The sequence below is a fragment of the Globicephala melas genome, chromosome 9 (genome assembly GCF_963455315.2).
Source record: "Globicephala melas chromosome 9, mGloMel1.2, whole genome shotgun sequence".
Taxonomy (NCBI): Eukaryota; Metazoa; Chordata; class Mammalia; order Artiodactyla; family Delphinidae; genus Globicephala; species Globicephala melas.
In genome coordinates this window covers 13,501,865-13,515,889 of record NC_083322.1, presented here as the reverse complement: position 1 = coordinate 13,515,889, position 14,025 = coordinate 13,501,865, and the positions used below count along the sequence as shown (strand labels likewise).

The 14,025-nt window shown below is 48.9% G+C and overlaps 1 protein-coding gene across 1 annotated transcript in view; it reads right to left on the bottom strand.

The window, feature by feature from the left end:
- The window catches only part of KDM7A (lysine demethylase 7A), a 123,003-nt gene extending 110,849 nt beyond the window's left edge, over nucleotides 1–12,154 (bottom strand). Inside the window, exons 1-2 of the mRNA XM_060305236.1 lie at nucleotides 12,095–12,154; nucleotides 10,802–11,653 (exon numbers count right to left, since the gene is read on the bottom strand). Of these exons, the coding sequence (XP_060161219.1) occupies nucleotides 10,802–10,974 (173 nt within the window). The 5' untranslated portion in view covers nucleotides 10,975–11,653; nucleotides 12,095–12,154. The remainder of the gene's footprint in view (nucleotides 1–10,801; nucleotides 11,654–12,094) is intronic.
- Nucleotides 12,155–14,025: the final 1,871 nt, after the last annotated feature.

Sequence of the window (14,025 nt, the reverse complement as noted above, 5' to 3'; positions counted from 1 at the left end):
AAGAAAGAAAAAATATTATTTAAAAAAGAAATTTGCATAGTCTCAAAGTGTCTTCCATACATGACACTTCTATTAACTATGACAAAAAAGTAACTTTACAATGGAGAAACCTGCCAGCCACCACCTTCACCCAATGATCAAAACGAACATCGCCACTAACGTGGCAAATAGACAAGATGGGCCTCCCAACATGATGCACTGAGAAGGAAACAACATCATTTCTGTTACATTCCAGCCCAATATGCATAATGAGGGATCAACAGACAAATCCTTATCGCAGGACATTCTACAAAATAACTGGCCCGTGCTCTTCAAAAATGTCAAGGTTCTGAAAGACAAAGAGAGGCTAAGGAACTGTTCTGGATTAAAGGAGAGTAAGTAACAAACACAATAACTAAAGAATTCAGTGTACGATCCTAGATTAGGTCCTGTAGCAGGAAATATAAAGGTTTTTTTTTTTTTCTTTTCCTACACTTGCTTTGTGATAATTAGCAAAATTTGAAATAAAGTTTATAGTCAATCTAGACATTAGTACTATATCAGTGTTTCTGTAACTTTGATCTGACTTGTATCACTGTACTGTGTAAGAGAAAGCCCTTTTAAGGAAATATCAATAGATGTATTTAGAGCTAAAGGAGAATTATGTCTACAGCTTACTCTCTATGGTTCAGGAAAAAATATAGATAGATAGATAGATAATAGATAGATAGAGAAAGAAAGATAATAGATGGTACGCAGATAGATAATGATAAAGCAAATGTGATAAAATGTTAACTGTTAACATTGGGGGAATCTGGGTACAGGTACACTGGAATTCTTTGTGGCATTGTTTTCAACTTTTCTGTAAGTCTGAAATTATTTTGAGGTGTGTATTAAATGCTGGACATTTATTAAGTGGAGTTGAAACTGACTTGTGAGTTATTCCTCCAAAACTTTCAACTCCTATCTCTACCCCTTCCCTTCCTTTGCAATGTAACTAAGCCTTCAAATAGCATTTTTTTAAATTGTGGTAAAAAAAAATGTATAACATTAAACTTACCAACTTAACCATTTTTAAAGTGCACAGTTCAGCAGTGCTAAGTATTTTTACATTGTTACGCAACAGCTTTCTGTAAGTCTGAAAGTATTTTTAAATAAAAGTTAAAAAAAAAGAAAAGAAAAGAAAAGAAAAAGGCATAAGAAGAGGAGCCCTGGGAGGAGACAGAAAGAATAGGCACAGAGGAAGGAAGAAAACAGGAGACAGTGATGTGATGACAGCCAGGGAGGAGAGTGTCAGGTTGCTGAGCAGGAGTCTGTGGGGAGACGAACAAGACAAACAAACCACAACCCCGTGAGTTTGCTCTGGAAAAGGTCTCCACTCTCCTTCCACAGGCGCTAACGGTGGGGAGGGAAGCCTAGAATATTCTTTGAAACCACTGACCCCAGGAAAGAAAAGTTGGCTTCAGAATGTCTGCCAGTGTTTCATGTGGCTGAAGGTGGAGATCCCGGGGTACAAGGGTGTCTTGAGGGTAAGTATAGGGGGGCTCACCCCCCAGGCATCCACCCTCACTCTCGCCAGAAAGGGAACACTGAGTCAAAAGGGAACTGAAATTGCCCAGCGTAGAGTTACTTTCATGGGCCTTTGGTGACCTCAGAGACAGAACTTTGGGATGGGCCTTGTGACTAAAAGAAGCTCACGTACAGGAGGAGATTCCGGGTAGGGAGCAAGGAGGCTCCAGCAACAAAGCAGGAGACAGTGGCCAGGAAGAGAGGGTGCCGGGAAGAGATTCCACAGTGCCAGTGGCTGGTGGGTGGCCCCAGGTACGTGGGGCGGATGCTCCGTGTTCTCTGCTTTCTCTTCTATGCTGTAATTCCCCGGAAGCATCTATAGACTTGAATTAATGTCTCTTTCAACCAGTGGAACCGAGTGAGTGATGTCCTTGGATGTGAAGGCAATGGGCGTGTTCCTATCTAGGGATAATGCAAGTCAGAGAGAGCTTGGACAGCCCGTAGGAGCAGAAGCAGGGCTGAGATAGCCACAGGAAGGGGAGTGGGAAGGGTTAGAGAGAAAATTGCAAGAGTTTAAAAACATACAGGTACCATATGCCCCCTGAGGTGGGGCAATCCTCAGAAACACTAGAGGTCACACTTATATGTGTTACTTATACCTACATGCTGAACTTTCTTTGTTAAAGTAAAGAGTGACCGGGACTTCCCTGGCAGTCCAGTGGTTAGGACTCTGTGCTCTCACTGCTGTGGCCCCGGGTTCAGTCCCTGGTTAGGGGACTAAGATCCCACAAGCTGCGTGATGCGGCAAAAAAAAAAACAAAACAAAAGTAAAGGGTGACCTCAGGGAGCCAAAAGAATTAGCGATACTCAGGCCACAGAAGAATTGAAACTTGTTATTGGGGCTGTCCATGACCTTGGCAGGAACAGATTCCGTGAAGAGATGTGGCACAAACCCGCTCACAGGGAACCAGGAGAGCACAGGTGGGGAGAAAGGAGAGGCCGCTGGTGTAGACAGCTTGTTCAAGGTTCTTGGCTATGAAAGGAGGAAAGACATGGGTAGCGGGAGTCGTCTGCCCAGAGGTGGAAAGGCTTCTGGTTTGTTTTAAGATGGGAACGACTTCAGAATATTTAATTGATGGTGAGGGGGAAAAACCAGTAAAGAGAAAGAGATGGAAGATTTAGGGGAGAAAGCAAACAAGAGCAGTGAGATTTGGCTGGTTCTAGGGCGCTGCATGTTGGAAAGAACCCCAAACCCTATGAGATAGGCGCTTGGCCCAGACACTGGTCTGGGTGATGTTCCTAAGTCCCAATGTCATCGTTTTTACTTTGAGCCTTGGGAACTGATTGGCAGAATCATTAAGGCCAGGCCTTTCTACTCTACCCTAACCCCCTAAGTGGTGGGGACCCTGTGATGAGTGGGTGACATTGAAGTAGACTAACATTTCCTCACAGCCTGCTAAGCATTACATACTTGAATACATTTAATTCTCCCAGCAGCCCTAAGAGGAGGCGTGATTATCGCCATTTCACAGATGAGCAGATTGAGGCTCAGAGAGATTGAGAACCAGCAGCAAATGGCAGAGGAGGGAAACAAGCCTGGATCTTATTCTGAAGTCCATTTTCTCTTCACTCTAGCCCTTAGGAAATATACTCTAGGCCCCTGAGTCAAGAAAATTATGTCTGATTACCTACAGAATCATAAAAGCATGAGCAAGCTTTTTTCCTGAGGCCTCCCTGAATTTTCAGAATTATGGAAATGCATCCATTTCCCAAACCACAGAGATCTGAGCATACATTATCTGTCCAGTTCGCCCCTCTTGAAACCCAGAAACTTTGCACCATGGCTCCTAAGTCTCTCCCCGGGCCATGGAGCATTAGAGCTGCTGAGATCCATAGAAACATAACAAAGCAGATAAGAGAGGAGTTCATCTGGCTTGGGCTCCTCTCCTGCCTCAGCTCTGGTTGCTCCCGTTCACCTCTGAGGCACTTCCAAGAAACCCCAGGACTTCACGGAACAGTTTAACAACCACAGCTACTGGTCATAAGGTCTAACTTTTTTTTTTTTTTATGAAGATACTGAAGCTCAAAGAAGTAAAGTGATCTGCCTAGGGTCACACAAAGAGTAAGTGAATTATAAATCCCAATAAGCTGTTTATATCACAGCTTCTATATCCAGCTTTCTCTGACTGAGACTTCTAGTTGCCTACCCAACAGCAATGTTCCTTCTCCCCCTTGGGATAACAGAACCCCAACTATTCTGAGTAGCACTATACCCTGCTTAAAGAACTAATTTTCCCAATCTTCCTCCAACTTGGTTTGGCCATTAAGTTCTAGCCAATGAGTTGTAAGCAAAAGTATAGTATGTTTCTTCCAGGAAGTCTCTTTGTCCTGCTGCTTGGAAGTCAGATGTGATGGCTGGAGCTCCAGCAGTCAATTTGGGCCATGAGGATGAGGCACATTGTCTAGGGAGGGCAGACAGTGCTGGAAAGAGCCTGGGTCCCTGAAGACGGTGAACTGACATAATGCAACTAGACTATGTATATGAGAAGCCATTTAATATATTTTGGTTAAGTCCCTGTTGTTGTGCTGAATCTGAACTAATTGATACAAATCAGGAAGAGTTTCAATAGTTTTCCCTAAGCCCTAAGATCAATTCCCAACTGTATGGCCCAGATGCATATCTGGATCCTGAGAAGGTATAACCAGCAGCCTTCTACTCACTCTCAAAGCCTCTGTGTGCTCTGTTTCCTGAGGCAGGAGGCCAGCCTAGCTGCATTACTAGTCTTTGGAGGACCAGGTCCTCTGAGCCACCAATACAGGCTCATCAAGAATTTGTAAGTCTATGTCTGGGCTCTATTTCCAGAACTCCCAAAGCCCAACCACTTCCTGAGTCTTCAAGCTGCTGTTTTCCCTTAACCTCAGAAAACCCCTGAGGTTGTGTGATTATGAAACCCAAACGGGGGTCAACGAAAATCACAAGAAGTCAGGAAAAGAGATTAATTAACCTCGTCCATAGAAACTCAGTAAAAGTACACTTAGTAGCCGTGAGTGAGGCAAAATAAATCTGTAAATATAAAGAGGTTAGAGTCCAACAGTGATAGAAATAGCTAGAATGGGATTCTCAAGACTTCAGTAAAGTTTTCCATCGAAGCAACCAATTCAACCGTGTTAGAAGAGAACAGAATGTAGGAAATTTCCACCTACTTCCCAGTGACGAGAAGCATCTTAAGAAATGCAGCCCTGTCTGAGCTTAGCAGGTCCCTCAGTTGTGCAAGCACTACACCATCACTGGAGTTCTAGCCCCAGTGCTGGGAGTGAAGTGGGGAGTTTTTACCCGTTAGGGAGCTTGATCTCTGGGACAGTGTGGTTCTCGTGAACGTTCTTTGGGCTTCATCCTCTTTCTTCAACTCTTCCCCTCGGAGTTATTCTGTCCACAAGACCTCACCTTCCCAATTTCTACTGGGGAGTTCCTGATACTGCATCCGTTCACAGCTCCAGCCGCTCACCCAGGCTCTGGTCTCATTTCAAGGCACCCTCACCCTCAGTATCTCACTGACAACCTGCCTGGATCAGAAATGGCTCTCCTTCCCAATTTCTTCTCTGAATATACAACCACCAGGCTTGATTTCACATTCAGAATTATTTTCAGCCTCCTGTCCTTTCCCCCCCAACATTCAGTCAGGCAGCAAGTCTTGTGGTTCCTCTGAAGACATCCTAAATGCCTTCACTTCTCCTCCCACACTCCCTGGCCCTGGGCTGGGGCGCCTTCCCCCGCACTGCCCCACACGGCACGTCTGCCATTTCACACCTTCAGCACCTTCCTTCCTCTAATCTGCCCCACATGCGGTGCGCAGGCATCACTGCCACTGCTGATGTTTCATCCCTTGCGCCTCTGCAGTAAGACGGGCTCATGGGGGTCGAAGGTCTTCCTCTCCTCCTGGGGGCAGACAGAAGGGCCCACGAAGGCCACAGCAGCCTGGTGTCCCGGGAGCGAGTGGGGAGACAGGCTTGGGTTCTCCGGCACCGACTGGCTGCATTGCTTTCTCCATAGAATTGGCCTACGTGCCATGGCTCAACCTCCTTCCCACAGCAGAGCCTTTGCTTTTACAAAATGCCAGGGCCAATGGTCATTCCAAAGCATTCCATTTTCGTTTTTGACAGTTTTCATTGTTGCAAAGTTTTTTGTTATTTTGACCCCAAATTGCTCTTACTCTAATTTTGCCTGCTGGCTCTTGTCCTGCCCCTGGGCTGTCTCTGCTTTGCTCTGGAGTTACACAAATCAACCTGAGCCCTCTTTCACACTGGGGCTTTTCATACTCGAAGACATTTCTCCTGTGCTTTTCTCCTGCCTAAATGCTTTCAGCTCCTTCAGCTACTTCCTAAATGACTTGGTTTCCAGGTCTTTCATCATCTCCCAAATTCATTCATTTATCCAATAAATAATTATCGTGCACCTACTTTGTGCCGGATCTTGCTGGGTGATGGGATATAATGTTGAAAAGGAAAGACTTGATCTATTTTCATGAAGCTTATTTCAATCTAGGGAATGCTTGAGTTTATTCTTGTTCCTCTTAAAATGTGATACCCGTACTGAAGGTAATAAACTTTGTCTCTAGGACCAGTAACATGTACAATGGGGCTGCTATGTCCCCTGTTACCTTCCTGCAACTTGAATTTCATACTCAATGGAAGTAGACAAGCACTGGACCTGGGGTCCAATTCCCTCTCTGTCACTTAAGGATATAAGCCTCTTTGAAACTTTGATTTTCTATGCATAAAATAGGGGTAAAAAATACCTTGGCTATCTCCCTGCATCATTCTGAGGAAAACATGCACATACACCCAGTTTTCAGCAGACTGGGATAGAGATTAGATTGCTTTTGGATCACGACTCCAAATCACACTAATTCTGAGGCTCCAGGTGAATGCAGGCCCTCAGCCCCACCCCTGCAGAGTCTCCCCTGGGTCTTTCAGGAGTCCTCAAAAGGGTCCCCCAATTAGTCCCTGTCATTAGCATGTCCTTCTTCTGCCCTGGCTTCTCTGGTTGAGGTCCATGACACCCAAACCACCAGTAGAGCCTTGGGGCCACCAGAGGATGAGAGTGATGGCTATTCTACATCACAATTTTATTCCATTTAATATATTTATTCCACCAGTTTAATGGCACAGTGCCCATGGGGAGCCTACCAGGCTCCAGGCCGGGATGGAGGGGTGCTGCCATGGCCCAGAGCCTCACACCCTGATGACCCAGCCGTGGTGGAGAAAATGCACCTTGCACTCGTCCACTCCGCTTCTCCTGCAAGCACCTTTCAGCAAATACCCCCTCCCCCTCAAAAAGCCCAATTAATGAAAACACCAATTTCCACAGGACTGAGTTTAGGAATCTCCAGCTCCTGGATTCAGAGCTGGCTCAGCTTGACGAATGATTAACAGGCTCAAACCGGAACTGTGAACCTCTGCACTCAGATGACACGAATGGTGGCTTGCCAGCTTCCCTTAGGACAACGAGGTGCACCTGCTCATCTGGGTGGCCTTCGTGAAACAAAAAGAGCCTCTGCCCCAAAGCTGAATTGAAACATCCACTCAGAAAACAGGAAGACTGCTAACCTCCCTCCCAGCACCTGGGCTGTCCTGTGGCCGAAGCCACCTGGCCACACTGGAGCAGGATGCCAGTGGGAAAAAAAGCAAAGGGTGGGGAGCCTGGAAAGAAATGCTGACAGCGATGTGGCAGAGATAGTACAGCATGTGGGGAACACAGAGGTTCAGAGAAAATCAGGCAAATGAAAAAACAAAGCTGTTATCAACTCCAGAGGAAGACAAGGGTTGTAGGAGAAGTGGGTGTGGTCCTGCAGCACTGCCTGGCTCAGCGGCTAACAGCATTTGTCTGGTCCTAATAATGTGAACACTAATCATCTCATCAGTGTTGTGATATAGGGACACGGTGGGGGCAGGTGACTCCTCAGCTACCACGGTTAGAAGCCAACAGGTCGGGGGTTTCCCTGGTGGCACAGTGGTTCAGACCTGCCTGCCAATGCAGGGGACATGGGTTTGAGCCCTGGTCCGGGAAGATCCCGCATGCCATGGAGCAACTAAGCCCGTGGGCCACAACTACTGAGCCTGCACTCTAGAGCCCTCGAGCCACAACTACCGAGCCCCCGTGCCACAACTACTGAAGCCTGCACGCCTAGAGCCCGTGCTCCGCAACAAGAGAAGCCACAACAATGAGAAGCCCGTACACCGCAATGAAGAGTAGCCCCCGCTCGCCACAACTAGAGAAAGCCTGCGCGCAGCAATGAAGACCCAATGCAGCCAAAAGTAAAAACCAACAAATAAATTAATTAAAAAAAAAAAAGACGTCAACAGGTCATGTCCAAAACTGAAAAACCAAGGAATAGTAATAGAAGCATATTATTTAGAACAACAGAGGTAAACACCAGGATAAAGGCTATAGAGAGCGGCTGCCTCTGGAGAGAGCCGGGGGCAAAGGATGAGAGCGACGGCTATTTTCCATCGCAATTTTAATATATCTATTCCATTTCACATTTTAAACTATGTCCATGCGTCATTCTGTTGGAGAGAGAGAAGACCATTTTATATAGAACAGATCCTCTTAGCTTCTATAAACAAGGTTTCAAAAATCTCAGAGCTCTGTGGCAGCTGAGCAGCCATCGGATATGCGGCCGCATGTATTACTTACCAGGCCGTGCAACAAAGTACTACAAACTGAGCAGCTTAACCAACAGACATTTATTGTCTCATGGCTCTGGAGGCCAGAAGGCTGAGGTCAAGGTGTTGGCAGGGTTAGTTCCTTCTGAGGCTGTGAGGGAGAATCTGCGCCAGGCCTCTCTCCTAGCTCTGATGATTTGCTGGCAATCTTCGGCCTGCCTTGGCTTGTAGACACGTCACCCATCTCTGCCTTCACATTCACAAGGCATGTGTTCACATGTTCACTCCCTCTGTGTGTATCTGTGTCCAAATCTCCCCTTTTCATAAGGTTTTGTGTTTTGTTTTTTTGGGTTTTCTGTGGCCACGCCACGTGCCTTGCGGGATCTTAGTTCTCCGACCAGGGATTGAACCTGGGTCCTCGGCAGTGAGAGCGTGGAGTCCTAACCACTGGACCGCCAGGGAATTCCCACCTGATTCTTTTTTTTTTTTAACATCTTTATTGGAGTATAATTGCTTTACAATGGTGTGTTAGTTTCTGCTGTATAACAAAGTGAATCAGCTATACGTATACATATATTCCTATATCTCCTCCCTCTTGCGTCTCCCTCCCACCCTCCCTATCCCACCCCTCTAGGTCCCACCACATTCTAATTTAGTAAATTACACCTGCTATGAACCTATTTCCAAATAAGGTCATGCTCTGAGGTAGTGGAGGCTAGGACCTCAACATATACAGGTGGGGGGCACAATTCAACCCATGACACTGTGTTAGAACTGGGATGTGTCATTGCTATACTTTGACACAAATTGGCCACTGTCAACGGACATCTTAGTGTGGAAGCCTTCCTGTGATGCCTCCATACTTGCCACCTGCTGCTCCCAATTCAACTCAGCAAAGGCCCATCCCTCTTCATTGCTCCCTGAACACACACCTCGAAAAGGCACTCTTGGGACTTCCCTGGTGGTCCTGGGTAAGACTGTGTACTCCTAATGCAGCGGGCCTTGGTTCAATCCCTGCTCAGGGAATTAGATCCCACATGCCACAACTAAAAGACCCTGCGTGCTGCAATTAAGACCCGGCGCAGCCAAAATTAAATAGATATTTTAAAAAAATAAAATAAAGGGCACTCTTGCTTCCTGCCAACACAATACCAGTCACTGTGTTGTCCCACTGTGTCATTTGTCCCAGTTTCCCTCACCCATCCCTGCTCAGCCACCAGATCCTTACCTGTTCTCCCCTTCCCTCTGATTCGCCAGCTCCTTTTCCCCTCACCTGGACTCAGACCAGGATGTCCCTGATTCCCCACAACAAGAACGTGTAAACTGAATCCTCAGCACAAAAGAACAAAACACTTCCATCCCCACGTGTCTGAGTTACACAGCCATGAGCAGGAGTCCTTACCGGCCACTTACTAGTTGAGTGACCACTTACTAGTTGGGTAACACTGGGCGACTTACCGGTAGCTGCATCCCTACCGGTAAAGTGGGAACATTAATAGTAACCTACTTCCTAGGGTAGATGATATAAAGCATGCAAAGCCCATCTGTTATTATTTTTACAATTACCACGTGTTACTCCTTTATACCTTCTTCCATCCTATCGTGTTAAGAGCAAAGCCTGGCTGTACTTGACCTCCCACCAGCCTTTGATTAAAGAGAGGCCCTCGTTGAAGCCCTGCTGTGCGCCTCAGTTAGCAGTGCTTCTGCAGCTCCTGCCACCTCCCCATCCTGTCCTGCTAACACCCCAGGGACAGCTCAGCCCGACTGCTGTCCTCCTGGGTCGCCCAGGGCACATTTGTCTGTAGGACAGCCCTCAACACACTTGCCTCGGGTAACTGAGGGGCCTTCAGGACACTCCCCAGCCCAAAAGCAGCACTTTTAAAACACTTCTTAAAAAGTAAATGATTCAGGGCTTCCCTGTTGGCACAGTGGTTAAGAATCCGCCTGCCAATGCAAGGGACATGGGTTCAAGCCCTGGTCCAGGAGATCCCACATGCCGTGGAGCAACTAAGCCCATGTGCCACAACTACTGAGCCTGCGCTCTAGAGCTTGCGAGCCACAACTACTGAGCCCGTGTGCCACAACTACTGAGCCTGTGCTCTAGAGCCCACGTGCCACAACTACTGAAGACGGTGCGCCTAGAGCCCATGCTCCACAACAAGAGAAGCCACTGTAATGAGAAGCCCGTGCACAGCAACAAAGACCCAAAGCAGCCCAAAATAAATAAATTTTTTTAAAAAGTAAATGATTCAGTAAATGATGTTGACTCACTCTGTGCAATTTTAAGACAAAGTCAAGTTACATTATCCATGTCATTTGACTCCCTCAGGCCTCAAAGCACCCAGCTGAGTGCTGGAGAGTGTGTTTGTGAGAAACTTCTCCAGTTGGGAAGGAAGGACAGATCAAGTCTGGGAGCAAATCTCTGTGGGAAGACATGCTGTGTAGTTTGTCTTGGAGCATCCTGGTCAGGAATTCCACTCCCAGTACCATTTGGAGATGGCTCTCACTAGAAAACAGCAAAACCCTAAACATTCCTAAAAGAATTCATCAAGGTCTGCTGCCTGTGATTCCTGTAGAACTTGTCCCAGCAATAGAACTTTTAAGTTTCTTATTTGTAATAACAACAGTGATGAGAAGAATAGCTCACCTTGCATCCTGGGCTGACTGTGGTCCAGCCACTGTTGTGTTTTGCGTAGTTTGATTCATTTGATTCGCCCAATTAACTTGTAGTGAGGAGGTCCTCAGGAAGAGGGCTCCGTCCTGTAGCTGCCTGACCCTTAAGCCTTCAAGTTCTCTGTATAAAGTGAGGATAATACCCATCTAATAGCGTTGTGAGGATTAAATGAAGCCACGTAGGTAGAGAGCACTTTAGCCCAAGATTTTCCATTGTAATTTCATAGATACAGAGAACTGAATGCTACATTTGAAAAATATGTACTGTATTAATTTTTAAACAACAGGAAACGGAAATTTTTGAGATCCATTCTAGAGTATTTCAACGGGCCCTTCAATACGTCTGTCCCGGTGCAGGTGAACTTGGAGTGCTGTTTGATCTCTGGATCCCACTAGCCAGTCTCTGCTAAGCCTGGCGTCACCCCACATCAAAGGAGACAATGCGAAGTCAGAGCAGCCGAAACGCGGCCCACACTTCAAAGGGAGTTCCTCTTCCGGAAGTTGTTAGAGCCTTTCAAGGAGGGTAAACAGCAATACATCTCAGGGGACTCCCAGCGAGCTACAGCTACATCCAACCGTCTTCCTCGCTGGGACGCGGCCCTTTCCGGGGCCCAACCGGTACACCGGAGAATGAAGACGCCGCTCGGTGTAGAAGATGTTGGTCCCGTGCCTTCCTAACTTCCCTGCACATAAACGAGCAGCCAGGAAGCCCCATCACAGGGCGGGCCATGACGGGGGTGCCCCATCTTCCTTCCTGCCCGCTGTCAAGTCCGCACCGACAGCTCTGATTCCTGGGCTTCCGTCCTTTGGCTTACATATTGGAGCGCTGTGTTTAAAAACCACCAACAGAAGTAAAATACTCCTCTTTGGGCCGGGGGTGAGTGGGAGGGTGGGGGCTGAGGCATGGGGATGCTGATGAAGAAGCCTAAAACGATCTGCCTTCTCCTGAACAGGTGCCCTGGGTCCAGTATTTGAAGCCCTCCTCCCGGCCCCCCTGCCGCGGGCCCTTGGCTAAGCCGGCGGTAGATGCGCGCGGGTCATCACACCCATCCCCACCTGTCTGTGGCCCCGTTTTTAGCGAGAGGCAGGCTGAGGCCTACTGGGGAGCTTCCCGGCGCTCCCTTTTACAGCTAGGGGGGCGGCCGAGTGGCGCTGGACCCTCCTGTGAGCCCCGGGTACCCGGGTAGACTCGCTCGGCGCGAGTACTCCCCCGGCCCTCCGCAAGACCCCGAAGCATCCCCCTTAACCCCCGGGCACGTTCACATACTCTTCACACCCTGTTCACTCCCCCGCCAGCTGGCACCTTCCAGACGCCTGAGAAACCTTCCGTCCCGCACGCTCGCATCCCCCAGGCCCCCGCACAGCCCCTCAACCCCAGCGCGCTCACACCCTTCTCGCCCCCTGCGTACAGCCCCGACCTCCGCGCGCTCGCGTCCCCGGACCCCCGCACGGTCACACCTCCTACCCAGGCGCGCCTCCCGAGGGCGCACCCCCGGCCCCCTCGGACCCCCGGCCGAGCAGGCGCCGGGCGGGGGCCGGATGCGCAGACGTGCCGCACGTGCGCCGCGCGGTGATTGGCAGCGCCGGCCCCGCCCGCGCCCCCACCCCCACCCCCCAAGCTGTCCACCCGGCTTGTGGAGGGGAGTCCAGAGCCCGGGGCCTGCCGGGGCGGGCAGACCGGGCTGCGGGGTTCGCCGCGCGGGGAGGCCGGGGAACAATGTGGCCTGATGGGAAGTGTGTGTGGCGGGGAGGGGGGAGCCGCTAGAAAGCGCCCCTAACAGCACCCGTGTTCTCTAGCTTGGTGGTGTTGGACTAGATGCTGTTCCTGCCGAGTGAAAACACTTTCTGTGAGTGATGAAAGAAACGTCCCCCTTTATTCGGTTATTGACTGGGGCCCAGTGCATTTAAACCCCAGAGATCTTCAGTCCACTGAGGAGGGGAAGAGTTAGGAAGGTGCCTGAGCATTTTGATGCAGCTGGTGCTGGCCTGAGAAAGTGACGGCGGAGGCACAGCTCGCATGGTCCTGAGGGTGATGCTCCGCCTCTGAGTGGAGGACCAGAAAGATGTCCTTTAAGGGACCGGTGGTGGCTGGGTTTAGCTGGGGAACGTTTCCCAAAGGAGGCGACTTGAGCAGAGGCTGTAGATTCCGGGCCTAAGACTAGAATTGCGGCCCGGGACAGCCTGAGCGCGCGGAGGAAGAGGGCGCTCCCGGGGACTGATGGGGACAGGGGGAGGCGAAGGCGCAAGCAGCCCTGAGTGGTTCTTGGCGGTGAACCGCAGAGGAGCTGTCTTTCCTCATCCCCGCAGCAGTCAGCCAATGAAAGATAGGCGCAGGGGGTCCCCAACCAATGGAAACCTGCCGCCTGCGGAGGAATTGCTACTGGAAACATTGATGGAGACCTGGCCCAGCGCTTTCTCTTGGGGGCTGCTTTCCCAGAAGCCCAGGACAGGTGTGTATCAAGGACCAAAATACCAGGAGCGAGTTCACTTATTCAGCCATTCGGATTAGAGCGCCTGCTGTTTGTAAGGCACACGCCGTGGCCGGTGGAGGGGGCAAAGGAAGAAAGGGAGGAGGGCAGAGGGACGGAAACAGCTTCCAGTCCTGAGCGTCTCGGAAGCTGGTGAAGGGCTTCTCCCTTTTTTCTATGTCCCGCGTTATTTTCCCTACTATAAACGTTAGCAACTTGTGATTGTGTAGTGCTTTAGTTTCCAAATTGCTTTCACAGGCGTGATCTTACTTGGTAATCCCTATAACCTAAAAGACAGGTATTATTACTCATATTTTACTAGCGAGAGAAGTGGCGCTCAGATCAATTGAATCATATACCCAGTGTCACAGCTGTTAGTGATAGCGTTGGGCCTAGAACTCAGGTGTCCTGACTGCAAATCCAGGGCTCTTTAAATTTATCAAAGGAAGGAAACCAGGCCTGCTTTATGATCCTGGTGCCCAGGGCACACCCAGCAATTAAAATGAAATCCAGAAGGACTGGGTTAATTTTTTTTTTTTTACTTTAGTCATTGCTCTTTAAAAAAAAATAAATTTATTTATTTATTTTTGGCGGCATTGGGTCTTCATTGCTGCACGCTGGCTTTCTCTAGTTGCGGCGAGAGGGGGCTACTCTTCGTTGCAGTGCACAGGCTTCTCCTTGCGGTGGCTTCTCTTGTTATGGAGCATTGGCTCTAAGTGCATGGTCTTCA